This window comes from Pseudopodoces humilis, chromosome 8, assembly GCF_049639895.1.
Source record: "Pseudopodoces humilis isolate 2021_Gansu_Grassland_sample_001 chromosome 8, ASM4963989v1, whole genome shotgun sequence".
Lineage (NCBI taxonomy): Eukaryota > Metazoa > Chordata > Aves > Passeriformes > Paridae > Pseudopodoces > Pseudopodoces humilis.
Genome location: NC_142207.1, coordinates 15088491 through 15103652, shown reverse-complemented (window position 1 = coordinate 15103652; position 15162 = coordinate 15088491). Strand labels below are relative to the sequence as shown.

The window sequence follows — 15162 nt, the reverse complement described above, 5'->3', positions numbered from 1 at the left end:
GCCCTGCCTGTGGAGGAAGTAGTTAATATTCATAGCTGGAAGCTGTCTGTCTGGCTGTCCTCCCTCCATGGCTCCCACCCTCCCCGCACCTCACTGAGGTTAACTCGGGCTGGGGCTGGAGCTTGGGCGGCCCCGCCGCTCTCCCCGCGCCGCTCCCCTTCCCCTCCCGCTCCTGCCTGTGGTCCCTGTGTGGTCTGGGGCGGAGGGGAGCACAGCCGCACCTCCTCGTCTCCATCCCATCTCCGGCCTCTCCCACCTTCGGCTCCTCCATCCTCCCCTCCGCTCTCCGTGTCCGGGGGTCCCCCGTATCCCAGCGCCCCCGCCGCCGTCCGGGTTCCCCTCTGGCGGCCCCGCGGGACACGGCGCTGGGAAGGGAATAGCTCCCTCCGCGAGAGGGAAAGCAAAGCCAAAGGGACAAACGCCAACCCAAGCCAGCTCCAGGCCGTCGGCTCCTGTCCTGGAAGGACACACGGGGCTGGTTGTGGACGCCGTTGGAGCTGCCACCACACCAGGTGCCCCTGGAAGGCTCTCGTGCTGGAAGGGGTGAAGGAAAAGTATTTTACTGCCTGCTCCTTCCCTTTGCCTGGGATCTTTAAATCCCCGTCCTTTTCGGTAAGTTCTGACTTTACTTTTCTTTGATCGGGGGGGCTGGGTGGTGAATTTGTGCTTGTGGTGACCCACGGCTCAGGGGCTGGGGTTGCTCCGTGCCATCATATCTGGTTACAGGATGAAACCAGAGATAAGGAGGCTAAACTCTTCCCTGTGAGATTAAGCTCACACCCTACATCCTGCAAAGGGTCCCGCGACTCCAGGGTTTTCCCTGCAGGCTGATGCTCCAGAAATGCATTGGGACCAGGGCTGTGGGTGGGGAGCAAAGGCAGCAAGTGGGATGCTGCTGGGGGCATGACAGAGGAGACCAGTGATGCCTCAGCCTTATCTCCTGCCCCGGTGCAGAGCCATGGACAGGATTTGTGCTGGTGCACGATGCTGTGTGCTGCACCCCACTGCGTCCGGGGCAGATGCCTGGGATTTTGGGGATGACAGCTCACCCCCTCGGAGTTGTCACACTTGTCCAGGACCAGTTTTTTTACTGGGTGTCGCCACAGGGTGCTGGAGAAGGAGAGGACGGAGCATTTCTCCTCTAGGACAGTGAGCTTTGAAAGCCAGGCTCAGCGCTTCCCGCAGCTGCCTCCATACAGCTGGAGCAGATAGAGCCAGAGCAGAGCTGTGTCTGGGGCTGAGCCCAGGGCAAACCCAGCCCACAATGCGATGGCACAGTCTGCCAGGCAGGAGCTACTCCGACCTTCAGGGATGAAGTCTGACCTTGCTGGGAGCTGCAGACACTTTGTAAATGGGGTCTTGAGAGCCTGCTGCTTTGAGGGTTGATGGTTTGGCTAAGACGTTCTGTCCCATTATCCCTTAGTTTTGATTTTATTTTGTTTTGTTTTTTATTTAACTTCTCAGGTGACAAACTATAGATGATGAGAGATGAGCTATAGATATGAAAGATTGTGTGGCTCAGAGATAGTGGAGGAGGCTTCAGAGTGGCACTGAATAGCAGGATTTGTCTCATGGCATCAGAGCCCAGGAGGTACATGGGGTTGAGGACAGGATGAACAATCAGGTGTGGGGCAGAGCAACTGTAGGACAAGGGCTTGGCTGATGGCTGAGCTGTCACAGGCTGTTCCTTGCTTACTACCCTGGTACTGCTCTTGGGGGGGTGGCCACCAGCCCCACTATGTCCCCTCCTCACCAGAGGTTCTGGGGAAGGTGGGATGTAGCAGCTAGGGCTTTCTGTCTCTGCCATGAACTGCATTGTGCCCCATCCTGACCTCTCTTGGAGACATTTCTCCCAGCCTGGGGCAATACCCAGACCAAAGAGTAATTAAAGTATTTTCTATTTTCTCCTTGGCACCATGTGCTTACATTTATATTTATTTATTCCCTTTTCCTTTCTATTCCCCTGCTGTTGTTCTCCCAGCCACCATCCTGGCTTTTGCCCTTTTTTTTGATACCAGCCAGCACCCATTTTTGCCTTCAGACAGGAGGGCTGTGCCTTTTCCCCTGTCTCCAAGCAGTGTCTCAGCCTGTCCAGCATTGACACTGCCCCTGGATATGCTGCTTTTTTATTTTTCCCTCCATGGAAAGGGTTTCCCTCCCTCTCTTTCCCTTTTCCCCAGTATGGGACGTGTTCTGGAGACAAATGCTACTGGCTCCTGGCTTTACTGTCTGGATGAAGAAGCTCTGAGTCTCTGGGAGAAATTCTCACCCTTTCCCTTACCAAGTGCCCAGAGGGGACCTTGCTGCACAGTCCTGAGACATTTTCAAGCCAACGGGAGGCTTTGGTGCTCCACTCCCTCCTTGGGATACTGCCAGTGGGGATTCAGGAGTGGAAAATCAGCAGCAAGGAGAGGGCCCTGACTTTTTTGGGCCTGGGCTCAGTGTTATTGCTGTCCTGTGCTTTGTGGTGAGGGGGGTTGTTGGTGTGGGAGCTGCCGGGGTGCGGCGGCGTGGGGCTGGTTAAGCTGTCCCCGCTCGGAAGTGTTTTGCTTGCAGATAGGACCGCTCTGATTTCACACTATCGTGCTAGGGCTGTCTTCCGTCCCTGAGTCAGCCGCCTGGCCCCCCGCCAGGGAAGAGTCATTTTTTCCTCCAAAAGAAAGTATTTAACACTGCTCGCAGGACCTTCCAGGAAACCTCGTCAGGGAGCTGGAAAAACAAGAGTCTGCAGCCTGGTCCGTGCTGTGCTGCTCTGGCAGCGGGGGGGTGCAGCTTGGGAGCTATTCCCATTGCTGTCAATGGCCAAGGGCCCTCTGTAACCCCAAAATCTGTCTGCCCCACTTGGAAAGGTTCAAAGGGTGCAGCTGGTTGTGGTGTTGGTGCTGATGGGTGTGATGGAAGCTGAGGGGCTCAGAACTGGAGTGCAGGATTACTGGTGGTGATGCTGCCATGCCCTGGCTGCTCCCCAGCCTTTTGGGGCTGTGGAGCAGAGCCAGCTGCCCACACTGGACTTGAATCATGGTGCCAGGACCTTCCTGGGGAGGAGATGCTGCATGTTCAGGGTTGTGCAGTGGCACTGTCAGTACAGAAGCTCTGGGGTAGGTTGACCTGCCCTGAGAGAGGGAAGGGGAAGAACAGAAATGGTGGGAGCCTGTCTGTAGCCAGGGAAGAAAAAGTCAAGGATGTCTGTCTGGCTGGATCCATGCATCATCTCGGAGGAGAGTGGGCAGGGAGAGGGAAGGTGGGTCTGTGGCTCATCTGTCCTTCACCCGTGGGCTGAGTACATCCATCCAGCTGGAGACACAAAGAGCTACGAGGCCACATACTGATTGCCTCCACCCGTCCTCCTACGGTTTGTGGTGCATCTCCTCCACCCTCCCTGTTTGCCTTCCTGATGCCACATGGCCCTTTGGGGCTGGATGAGCCCTGCGGAGCAGCTATCGCTGACTGTGGGTAGCCCCGGCCCTTGCCAACCATGGCGGAGAATCGCCAGGAATGATCCCTGGAAATAGTGCACGGGATATTTGGTGGATCCCAGTGGAGGAGGCAGTGCTTGTGTGCGAATCGGGGGGCTGTGGGGGCATGGGGTTGGGGAGGACCTGGCTCCGATGTCTCTGCATGGTGGCGCCGGTGGGAGTGTGGAGGGTGCCGAGGAGACGATGCTGGTCGTTAAGTGTTCTGGCACACAGAAGAAATTGAAATCACCGGCTAATGGGACCCATTAGCTCCGTGCAGAGAGCCAGCAATTGATCTGGGGTCTCGTGTTCGTTTCTCCCCTTGCAGAGGTTGGGCACACACAAGGGCCCCTGGATGGGAGCCTCTACGCTAAAGTGAAGAAGAAAGACTCCCTCCACGGCAGCACCGGTGCCGTCAACGCTGCCCGACTCCCGCTCTCGGCAGCACCCAACCACGTCGAGCACACACTTTCAGTGAGCAGCGACTCGGGCAACTCCACCGCCTCCACCAAGACCGACCGGACCGATGAGCCGGGGGTGACCGCAGCACCCAGCGGCCAGGCGGTGCTGAGCCCCGAGGAGAAGCAGGAGCTGGATCGTCTCCTCGTTGGCTTTGGCTTGGAGAGTGCGCCGCCCATGCACAACCACGTGCCCGGCCCTGTGCCGGCACGCCTGCCCGCCATGCCGGGCCGCCACGTGGTGCCGGCTCAGGTGCATGTCAATGGCAATGCTGCGGCACTGGTGGCCGAGCGGGAGACGGATATCTTGGATGATGAGCTGCCCAACCAGGATGGGCACAGTGTGGGCAGCCTGGGCACGCTCTCCTCCTTGGATGGCACCACCACTGCCAGTGAGACCGGCTACCAGGAGGCACCCCGGGTGGGCAGCCTGTCCTCCCTGCCCAATGGCCCCTCGAGCTGCAATGGGGCTGAGAAGCTGCTGAAGGAGGGGCTGTACGATGGCGAGCTGCTCTCCAATGGTGGCTACCCCTACAACAACCAGAACACCCTGATGGGCCACCACCTCCGTGACACGCTGCCTTCCTTGCGGCCTTCGGCATCCGCTCAGGAGCACCTGGCAGGCTACCCGCAGCGCCTGCCGGGCTCCCATGCCCCAGGGTGGCTCCAGCCTCAGCAACTGCCCGGCTCCCAGCCCTACCTGTATGCCTACGACCACCCCGGAACCTACCGCTCCCGGTCCTTCCCGGCAGTGGACACTGCCAAGTACGACGTGAACCCGGCGCTGCCCCAGGCCCCGGCTCGCAGTACCAGCAGCCGGGAGGCTGTGCAGAGGGGCTTGAATTCCTGGCAGCAGCAAGGAGGAAGCCGGCCACCTTCCCGGCTGCAGGAGGGTGGCATGGAGAGCCACAGCCCCAGCATCTCAAGCTGCAGCCCCCAGCCCAGCCCGCTGCAGACGGTGCCCCCCCACAGCCACAGCATGCCTGAATTCCCCCGGGTGCCCTCTCGCCGGGAGATTGAGCAGTCCATCGAAGCGCTGGATGTCCTCATGCTGGACCTCGCACCTGCCGTCCACAAGTCACAGAGTGTGCCTGCCACCTCCCGTCAGGACAAGCCAGCCGGACCCCTGCCCTCCTCCCTTTCGACCCAGCCCATTGCTGGTCTCTACGCCCGGCCAACTCCGCAGGTGGCCCAGCCGAGGTCCTTCGGCACGTCCGTGAGCCCCGTGGTCTCTGAGCCCGGGGGCAAAGCCTATTCTCCTGGAGAGCTGGACTATGGGGTGCATGATTATCGGGAAACCTATTCACCCTACAGTTACCAGCTGGCACCGCTGCCAGAGCCCAGGAGCTACAGCCGTGCCCCGGCCGGAGCACAGATGGGCACTGGCCCACTTGGCATCTCATGCTACAGCCCTGTGGGGTCTCAGCAGCAACTCACCTCCTCCCCACCTTCCCCCACCGTCCCAACACAAAACCAGATGCCCCTGAAGGGACCGGAGAGCTATGAAGACCTGTCGAGGTCAGCAGAAGAGCCCTTGAATCTGGAGGGCCTGGTGGCCCACAGGGTGGCAGGTAGGATCCTTTGATTCCTTGGGGGGATGGGGAGGATCGCATGTCCCAAGGTGCTGGAGCACACGGGGGTGGCATGCATGGTAAAGCTGGGGATAACTGATGCGGAGACTCCTTGTCCGTGCTGGATCTGGGCTTGGGACTGAGCCACCTGCCATGGAGACATACAGGCCAGGGGAACAGCCTTTGCTGCTTTTTTGCTGAGATCCTCCTTTGCAGCTTGCTGTCTGCTGAAGCATTGCCCAGAGGTGGGAAGGGGTGGCTGAGGGTGTTAAGGTAACAGAGCTGGTCCATCCCTGGTGGCGGGGCCAGTTGCTGGATCTTTCTTCTGGGGAGAATATGGAGAGTTTGGGAAAACGTTTTCATCTCTGGCTGAGGTTGTCCTGCCTGGACCCCACTTGGACATGGTGTTCTCCCTGCCTGGAGTGTGATCTGGTGTAGGATGCCAACAGAGAACTTGCCTTGTGTTTGATGTAGCTGTGCTCATCCCTGATTTCAGTTTCTGCTGTCCCCCCTGGATTGCTGGGTTCAGTGCTCAGACTTCCTCCTTTGGGAGCTGGGGTGCTGCTGAAGTGGGGACTAGGCTGTTGTCTGTCAGCTGTAATTCTGCCCAGCTTGGCCCAGGGTGGTTTGAATCTGGACCTAGCCACGGGGCAGTGGTCAGGGGCTGGGAAGACATTTCCCAGCCCTGCCAGAGGGGTTTGGTGCTTGGCTGGGTGCACTGCTGAGTGTTGGTACTGTGGTGGGATGAAGGCATTAGCTCTGTGCTGTGGAGGGGAAGCTGCATCCAGCAATCCCCTGCCCTCCTGCAGCTCTAGTTTTAGGGCTTTGGGGACACAAGAGTGTCCCAGCCGCCCGGAAAGAAGGTGCCAGGGTGCTGTGGCAGCTTGGTGCCCTCCCTCCCCACTGCTTCGGCTGCAGTTGTTCAATTGTGGAGTGACATTTGGGAAAGGTTTGGGGCTCTGGGCCAGCTCGTGATGCTGGGGCTTGGCAGCTCCGTCCCTTCCAACTCTGTGCTCAGTCCAGAAGCTCGCCCGGCATTAGAGGGAGGGGGAAAAGGCTTGGCTGGAAAAATACAACAGCATCAGCCTCCCAGGAGTGGGGACTGAGTCACAGGGTGGGGGGCAGGAGGGGTGCCAGTGGCAGGAATGGGATTGGGGAGGGTGATAGAGTTGTTGGAGGAAGTTCGCATCTGTCTGAACCTGACCTCTGTGATCCAGATCAGATTCACAAAGGGTCATGGGGCTTTTGCAAAGAATTTAAACAAACCTAAGGACACATGGATGCCTAAACCCCGCTGTATGTCTGGATTTCATGCTATAAGCAGCACCTGCCTGCCCTCCCTTGCTGCCCCATATGAAGAGGCATTAAAATGGGCTGGAAAAGTGGGCATTTCTAAAGAGAGGAGGAAGAGTACTAGCAGTGTGTGGAGAATGGATTTCTGATGGTGTCTACCTGAAAAATCCATCCCCCAACCCTTGAGTCTGGTCCTCAGGGCTGGGCTGGGGTCACTGTCATCCCCTTGTAGCCACTGGGTTTCCCAGGGAGGAGAGAGGCATCTGGGGGATGGTCCCCAGCCTGTAGCCACCTGTCTCCACTGGAGCTGGGCCTTCTGTGCTGAGGTGGGGACAGCGCAGGCGGGTGCCCTGACCTCTGGTGGGAACGAGGTGTCCTGAAGCCAGCGATGGGAGGGGACAGCCAGCGGGAACTGTGGGGCATGGACATGTTTGTTTACATTCCCTGCTGCTATAAATTGCCTGCATGTCCTGGTGCAGAGATGAGGAGCATCTCACACCTCCTCCGTTCTTGGTGGGGGAATGCTCCCATTCCTTCTTCCTGCTGAAGATGGAGGGGAAGAGATGGTACAGGGCAGTGCTGGCATGCCCAACAAATCCCCACAGAGGGGAGGTGGTCCTGTCATCCTTTAAGTCCCTCTCATGTCCTAGCAAGGCATCTGGGGTCACCCCTTCTTGTCCCAGCCCTGAGAATTCTGTGGTGAAGGGGACCTGCATGGTGCCATGCCTGAGGTAATGGTGATGGGACAGCTGTGGTGTTGCACACAGATATATATGACTAGGCCACCATTGATTTCCCATACGGGTTTATGTGGTGCCTGGAGCCAGGCAAGTTGGCTGATGGAAAAGCAGCTCCAAGCAGAGACCAAGCTCCTTCAGACCCCAAATGACCCCAGACTCATCTATTGGACCCCAGCTAATATTTTCTCTTCTTTTTTTTTTCTCTCTCTCTCTCTCTCTCTCCCCCCTGTTGTATCTTGTGACATTTGTCCTGTCTGCCCCTTGCTCTCTCTGTGGGGGACTGTGTCTGTCCTCTGTGACCTCCCACCCTCCTTGCACTCCCTGTCCTGGTATGCTGGCAGAGTACAACGCCAAGCTCAGGGAACTCAACAAGAGCACCAAAGTCCCCCGTCCTCCTCTGAACCAGCAACGGTCCTTCTCTGGTTCGTTCATTCCACCTCCTTCCTTTCCTCTCCTTCCTTGTTCTCCAGCCTTCCCCATCCATCCTTCCTTCTCTTGCTTTCTTCCCTCTCATCCTTCCTTCCTTTTCCCATCTTCTCTCTCTCCTTCCCCTTCACTCCTCCTTCCCTCTCATCCTTCCTTCCTCCTCTATGCATGCTGAGTGATCTGTGTGTTGCATGGATGTGGGATGGAGGGAGGCTCAGGAGACCATCTCCAGGCAGGATTGATCCCTTTTCTCAGCAGAGTGATGGTCAGGGCTCCCATTGAACTCCTCCAGTGATGGGGGAGCCCCTGGCCCCGGGTACAGACTCCCCTACCCACGCTTGGTTTTGCATCTGGCACTGCCTGCTGGTGGGGTTTTCATTGCTGGGACAGTTCTGGACCCTTGCTGCATCCCTTCAAAGCTTTGTCCTGACCGTGCCTCACCCTCTTGGGAAGCAGGGGCTGGGCTGCAGTTCCACAGAATCCAAGTTTAGCCAGTTGTCAGCCCAGGAGGGTCTCTCCTACAAGAGAGTTTAGGGATCCCCATGTCTTGGTCTGCAGCTGGGGGGTGTGGACTGCTGAGGCTGGATTTTATGCAGCATGCCTTTTTCTCCTTGAAGGTGAGCCTGCCCTGAGTGATGCATGCTTGGTGTGCACCCACTTGTCCAGGGCAAGGAGAAGGTGGGAGATAGAGTGGGGCTGGGGAGTCACCATCTTTCTGTGTGACCTTTCTCTTCCCACTGGCACCTTGGGTTTCTCCCCAGGAGAACCAAAGAGGTTTAAACCCTCCTAGTCCTAAGCACAGAGTATTTTATCGTACCCATTTGGGGCAATCAGGTGGGATGTGGAGAGTGGTCTGTGTCAGGATGGCGTGAATTGGGCTCTGGTGAGGAGCAGCACAGGACAATGTCTGTTTCTCATGAAGGCAGGGAGAGTTTGCATCTCTCTTCCCTGGGTGTTGTGTCCCCGTCTGGCTTTAACTGCCGAGCGCACATCCTGAGGGCCTTGGGATGCTTCTTTGTTCTCTCCTGTCCACTGTGGGGATATCACCTGGCTCTTGCCTAGTTCTAGCATCTCGTGGCCTAAAAGCAGCTGCCTCCTGATTTGACCTAAAACCTGGCTCCCCAGCTGCAAAATTACCTGGGTTTGCCATCGTTCCTGTTTCCTCCTTCCTCAGCTGTTGTGCTTCCTGCCCTTCCCCAGCCCTAGAGCTGTGCTCATTCTGAGGGCAATGGGTTTGTAGTAGGTTAGGCACTTAAATGAGCAGCGGGAGGTTGGGTGAGAGGGTGAGGAGTGGGGTGCAGGCTGCTGCTCCCCCTTTGTGGACAGGAATTTGCCATCCTGCAGCCAGTCACGGCATCCTTGTGAATCCAGTGACAGTACCATGGCTAAGGGAGGCTATATGTCTGCTGAGGGGGCAAGGCAAGCTGGGGAAAGGAGAGTTTGTTTTTCAAGCATAGTTTCCATCCCATAAATCACCCAGGGGGTCGGGAGAGCCATGCTCAGAGCCTGGGTTTCCTCCAGGCTTTGCTCCGGGCGGCCTGTGAAGTTTCCCACTCTCCGCTCCTGAACAATGAGTCCCTTTTTTCCCTTCTCTTCCCTCCCCTCCCTGTGGCCCCGGCCGCTTTCCATGTCTGGGGAGTGGAGCAGCCAGAGCTTGCTGAGCTCCTGGGTGTCCCAGTAGGCCAGATCCAGCACCCTGTGGTTAGGTGACGTGAAGCCCTGGGGACGGAGCAGGGGGTCCCACGCTGCAGATGTGTGATGTGCACTGATTGTCAGGCTCCATCCATCTGCCGTATTTAGTGCTTCCCAAATGGAAAATGCAAAGCAAGGCAGGCGTGCACAGCTCGAGGAGCCAGTCCCTGCCTCTCTGAAGTGCTCGGGCCCTGCAGCTCACTTCGGAATGGGCTGAGGGATGCTCCTGGTGATGCTTCTGCAGTGTTCAGGAGAACCCATAATGCACAAAGTGGAAGGAAAAAAAGAAAATATTAGAGTTTGCTTCCCCCCTCCCCAGTATCTTGTTTTTCCCTGTGTTCACAGCTGCGGGCTTTACTCCCTCAAAATGAAGAGCAGGACAAAAGATACGGGGTGGCCCTATGCAGTGCTGCCCATACTGCAAGAAAGCTTCCCAGGGATCCTCTGTGTCCCCCCGTTCTCCCCACGAGTCTTTTTAATGGCCATCCCCCGTGCCGGTGAGCACCTGCAGAAGGGATCGGGAGTTGTGTTTCAAAGCTGCTCTTAGTGGAATTTTCCAGGCCGCCTCCGCGGCTGGAGCCAGCCCCGTTGGCTCGAGTCCCCCGCCTCGCAGCCTGGCCGCCTCTCCCCCCGAGCCGCGATTTGATTGTTGTTGCCATTCACTGGGCTGATTATTTAGAAATGTGCCTGGGCCACCTCCTTCCCCCGTGCCCTCGCAGCCCCTTCCTCGGCCGGGAGCGCTCTGCTGTGTGTGCCGAGCAGTGAGCAGGGGAGGTCAGCGGGCGTGGGGCCTGGGTCCCATGCGGAGCCCCGGGGAGTGAGGGGAAGCAGCTGATGGCTGGTTTTCCTCCGCCAGCCCGTGGGAAAGGAGTTGGTGTTTGAAAAGTGCATTTCCTGGAGCGTGATGCTGGCCTTTCTCCTTTTTTTTTTTTTTTTTTCCCCTCCTTTTTCTCTTTTTTTCTTCCCTAATGTGCTGACCAAGGGGAGCATGAGTGCTTAATGATTCTGTGAGAGAAGTAGAGGGGACAGTGTTGTCACCTCTGCTAGTGGGTAGGAGTGTGAGTCCCACGGGGCGCTGAGCTGTGCCCATCATACTCTGTGGTGTTGGTGTGCACTGAACCTGGCACCATCATCCATTAGCCCATATTAACCTCTTAACCAAGTGAGGTGGGATAGAAAGTGTGTTTGGGCACTGTCAGGTGCTGGCAGAGTTGAGCTGCCCTGCCCTGTGCCAACTTGGTGTTCCTGGGCTTTATCCCAGCCAATGGGGATCTCCACAGCCCAAGAAACCCATTCTCCTGTGATGACTTGGTCGCTCTGTTTTTCCTGCCATGCTGTGGACACTGGTGGTTCATGCTGCTGGGACCTGTGAAGGACGTCTGGGGGAAGATGAAGGGCAGATGCTGATCTCTCCTTTTAGAGGGGCTTTGCACTGGGGACAGAGCAGCAGTGTTTTTTTTAGGGTTCCCTGCACCATTTCTCTGTTGGGTTCTTTCTTCTTGATCCAGTGCTCTCTCTGCCTCAGGGATTCACAAAACCAGGCTTTTTCCACTGCTGTGGTTGAAGCCACATTTGGCTGTGGGAGCAGGGGTGCAGGCTGAATACAGCTGTCCTTGTGCTGGGTGATTTGGTCCTTTCCCACTATGATGCTGTTGGGAGGCCCTGTTGCTTCCTGGCTCTGCAGGGCTGGGCTGTCTGAACTAATCTCAGGATGCTCTTGCCCCTTGTACCCACTGCTGGAGGTTGTTGTCCCAAGAATCTAATAGTGCTTGGGAAGGCTAGTGCAGCACTTCAGCCACTAGCCACAACCCTGCCTTGCTTTATCATGGGGTCACTGTTGTAGGGTATATGTGCTCCAGCTACCCATGCTGGTCTGGGGGTTTGATGCAGGTGAGTGCTGAAGCTGAGACCTCTCAGGTCAGGCCTGGAGCATCTCCTGCTGGTCCCCATCTCAGCTGGCAGCTCCTCACCCCTCTACAACCCTGTGCTTGCCCTGCAGGGGTGCAGTCCCGGGAGAAGCCTCTGGAGGAGAGCGCTGTCCCTGCCCGCAAGCGGACCCCCAGCGACAGCCACTATGAAAAGAGCTCACCAGAGCCCAGCTCGCCCCGCAGCCCCACCGTCCTCTCACCTGAGGTGGTCAGCACCATCGCAGCCAACCCTGGAGGGAGGCCCAAAGAGGTGTGCTGGAGTAGGGAGTGCTGGGTTTGGGGGGTGGCTGACTGCGGAGACATGCCTCCAGGTAGGGGAGAGGGGGATGGTTTGCTCAGCATTCACAGCATCCATAGAGTTGGGGATCAGTGATGGTTTTTGTGGTGGTGGTGGTGGTAGTTAGCAGGGAGAAGGTGAAACCCTTCCTTTTGCCCCCTCTGCCCTCTCCTTGGGGTGTCCTACAGGTTTGTGTCCATCATGGGGATGAGACTGACCCTTTTTCCTGATCTTCCCAGCCTCACCTCCACAGCTACAAGGAAGCCTTCGAGGAGATGGAGGGTGCCTCCCCCACCAGCCCACCCTCCAGCGGCGGTGAGATTTCTCCCCCCACCCCAGCCTTCCCTGTGTCACCACAAACCCCTTACTCCAACACCTGTAAGTGCTGTGGCTACGGGAGGCAGAGGGGCTCAGTGGGTGGCTCTGGGCAAGCCAGAAATTTGCCAAGGGTCAGACAGCTCCAGGTTCCACATACCCACCGCCATGTTAACCATTCCTCCTCTCCATCCTCCTTTCTCCTCCACATCCTGCCACTCCATGCATGCTCCACTTACTTCAGCATCCCATGCTTGGTACCTCGTCTTGGCTTTTTCTCACCCTCCACTCACTGGGGTGTTTTTTTGATGGGATCCCACGATTGGATGAGGAGAGAAGCATGCTTTCACCCCATCCCAATCCTGCATCTCCCCATTTTTCTTACTGGCATGGCATGAAGAGAAGCAAAACTGCGGTGGCAGGCGAGTGGGAGCGGGGAGGCAGGAGGGACTGAAGATCAGGAGGGCAGACGCACACCATGTCACTTCTTGCTCACAGTTCCAAAGGCAAGAGGGGAAAAAGGCTGGGATGCATGCTCTTTGCATGCATCTTGTCTCTGCTCCTCCAGTGCAGCATCTCTGTTCTGACTTAACCTCTCTCAGTCATGGTGGGTTTGTGTGGACTGGGTTTGTGTGACCAGCTTGAGCAACAAACCCTGAGGAGCAGCCACACGTCGGCACAGCATGGCTTGGGCCAGAGCAGTGCAGTGGAGCAGCCAGTCAACTGGGAAACCCATTAAAAAGATGTCAGCCCCCCATCCTCTCTAAAGCACTTCTGTAGGCTGAAGGCTGAGGGATGCTCTAGGGTTGGGGATGCTTGGGCTGAGCGCAGCTCCCTCTGATGCCATGTCCTGGTTGCAGTGAAGCCACCTGCCCCCCACAGCTCAGCCTAAGGGGTCTGGGGTTGTTGCTCTTCCTTCCCTGCAGTGCTCTGAAGTTGAGCCCTGTCTCTTGGGATGAGGAGATGAGAGTGGGAGCATTGCCGGGGTGCTTGGCAGCTCGGAAATGGCCCTGTTGTTCCTGGGGACTGAGAGCTCAGCTCTGGGTCAGCAGCAGCTCCTTTGGCAGTGGGTCAGTGGCTTTGGGGGATGAGTCACTTGCAGAGGTGACAGACACAGCCTGGCTGGGGTTGTGGTCCTGAGACAGTGCTGCTTATCCAGCAGCCAGGAAAGCCTGGGAAGCTTGAAATTGCAGCTTTCAGGCCTTGCCAAAGTGGCCCTGGGGGATACAGGAGCAATTGCCCTCTGTTGGGGGATGTTGGTCCCGGGAGGATTCCTGGCCCTGTGAGGACCCTGCTATTCATCAGCCAGCTGAGGTGTGAGCTGACATTGTGGCTTGAGGTCAGCTGGATTTGAGGAAATCAGAAGGGAAGGTGCCACTGTCTTAGTTTCCCAGGGACTTGGCTGCTCAGCTGCTCCAGCCCCAGGCTGCTGGGTGGACCTGGCCTCAGGGAAAGGGTCTGGCTTTCCTCTAGACCTCCCAGCACCCACTGCCTCCCAGCCTTGCCACAGGCCCTGTGCCTGTGCCACCTGTCAGAGACATTCAGACACAGCTGGAGGCTCGTGCCTTTCGGTCTCTCTTGCTGAAGGTGATGCCCTGAGGTTTCCCCTGATATGGGAAAATACAGCATCAGGGAGATGGGGCAAACCCAGTGTGGAGATGAGAGGAGGTGCAATCTGCTTAGGGCGGTCTGCCCTGCCCTGTGAAACCCCGCCACCCCCATAGCCATACGCACATACACAGCTCCTGCTGGTGTGTATGTCTGGGCACAGGGGTGCAGAACTCACATGTACATTGCCATCTCTCTGTGTGAACATTCTCACCCACCCATTGAGCTGGTCTGAAGGGCAAGTTTTTTTTGGCAGTCCTTCTGTCCCTTTTGTGGGGGTGATGAGCTGCTCTGGGACAGCTGGATTCCAGCCAGATGTGGGGATTGGCAGAAAGGAGTTCAGGTGTGGGAGAGCTGCGTTGGGATGGCTGCTCACATGGGGGAAATGAAAGGGGCTTCATGACTTTATGGTGGGACTTTATGGGGATGGTGGTGGGAGATGGGGTCTGGGCCTGCCCTGATGGGAGTTGTCCCCTTTCTCCATCCTGCCAGCTTTGCAATGGGGCAGGGTGCTTGTTCCCAGTCACCTCCCACCCTGTCTCCTTTCCCAAAGTATCCTTCTGCAGGGTGTTGCCTCATTCGAGGGCATCCCCGTGTTCTCAGCAGCCCTCCCTTGCAGCCAGTGGGTGGGATGGGCTATGGGGGCTCTGAGCCCACGGGCAGCTCCAGCCTTTCTGAAGTGTCACCTCTCAGCCCTCCACTAACATTCTTGTGTCCACTGTGCCGACAGTGCGCTCTCCCCCTGGCCTGGCCAAGACCCCGCTCTCAGCACTGGGGCTGAAACCCCACAACCCGGCTGAGATCCTGCTGCATCCAGTGGGAGGTGAGTGTAGACATGGGGACTGCAGGCAGATTTTTTTGTGGGGGCATCTGTGAGGTTACCCCGGAAGGGTCCCTAGTTTGGAGAAGGCACTTCCATCTCCCTTTTGGGGCCAGATGGCTGTAGGGGTCCTTGCTGCCTTTTGTGGGGACTCTGGGACTGTGTAAGCGTGGGGGATGTTTGTGCTGCCCTGGGGGGCTCAGCACAGGAAGGTCTTCAGCAGTGAAGGCTAGATAACCCTGTGTCTCTGTTTCCTGCCCAGCCCCATATTCTTCCCTCTCCCACCCCCTACATTCCTTCTTCTCCCTAGGACAGCTGGAGACAGTTTGGTCTCTGGGAGCTGAGCCTGTCAGCCAGAACAATATCCAGAGCTCTTTCCACCCTGGACAGCAGTTTCTGAGTGCAAAGGCCCTGCTGTCCTGGGGACATGTCCTGGAGTAGCCTGCCAAGCCAGACTTTACTGCTCCCCAGCACCCAGGGCCCCTTCCTGAGGCAGCTCAGGGCTGAGTGTAACCTCCTCAAACCCATCTGAGCCTGGGGGCCACAGGCTGATTGAGCTCGCTCTGCAAGACCCTTCTC

At 57.4% G+C, this 15162-nt stretch overlaps 1 protein-coding gene across 14 annotated transcripts in view; it reads left to right on the top strand.

Moving 5' to 3' along the window:
* The window catches only part of TNS1 (tensin 1), a 62456-nt gene that overhangs the window by 31642 nt on the left and 15652 nt on the right, over window positions 1-15162 (top strand). For 10 of the 14 annotated variants that reach the window (XM_088058742.1, XM_088058741.1, XM_088058740.1 and 7 more), the window contains 5 exons: window positions 3784-5484; window positions 7859-7939; window positions 11635-11813; window positions 12080-12155; window positions 14494-14586. In XM_088058742.1, the coding sequence (XP_087914868.1) occupies window positions 3784-5484; window positions 7859-7939; window positions 11635-11813; window positions 12080-12155; window positions 14494-14586 (2130 nt within the window). The remainder of the gene's footprint in view (window positions 1-3783; window positions 5485-7858; window positions 7940-11634; window positions 11814-12079; window positions 12156-14493; window positions 14587-15162) is intronic. The other 4 variants (XM_088058748.1, XM_088058744.1, XM_014249384.2 and 1 more) reach the window with 1 other exon arrangement.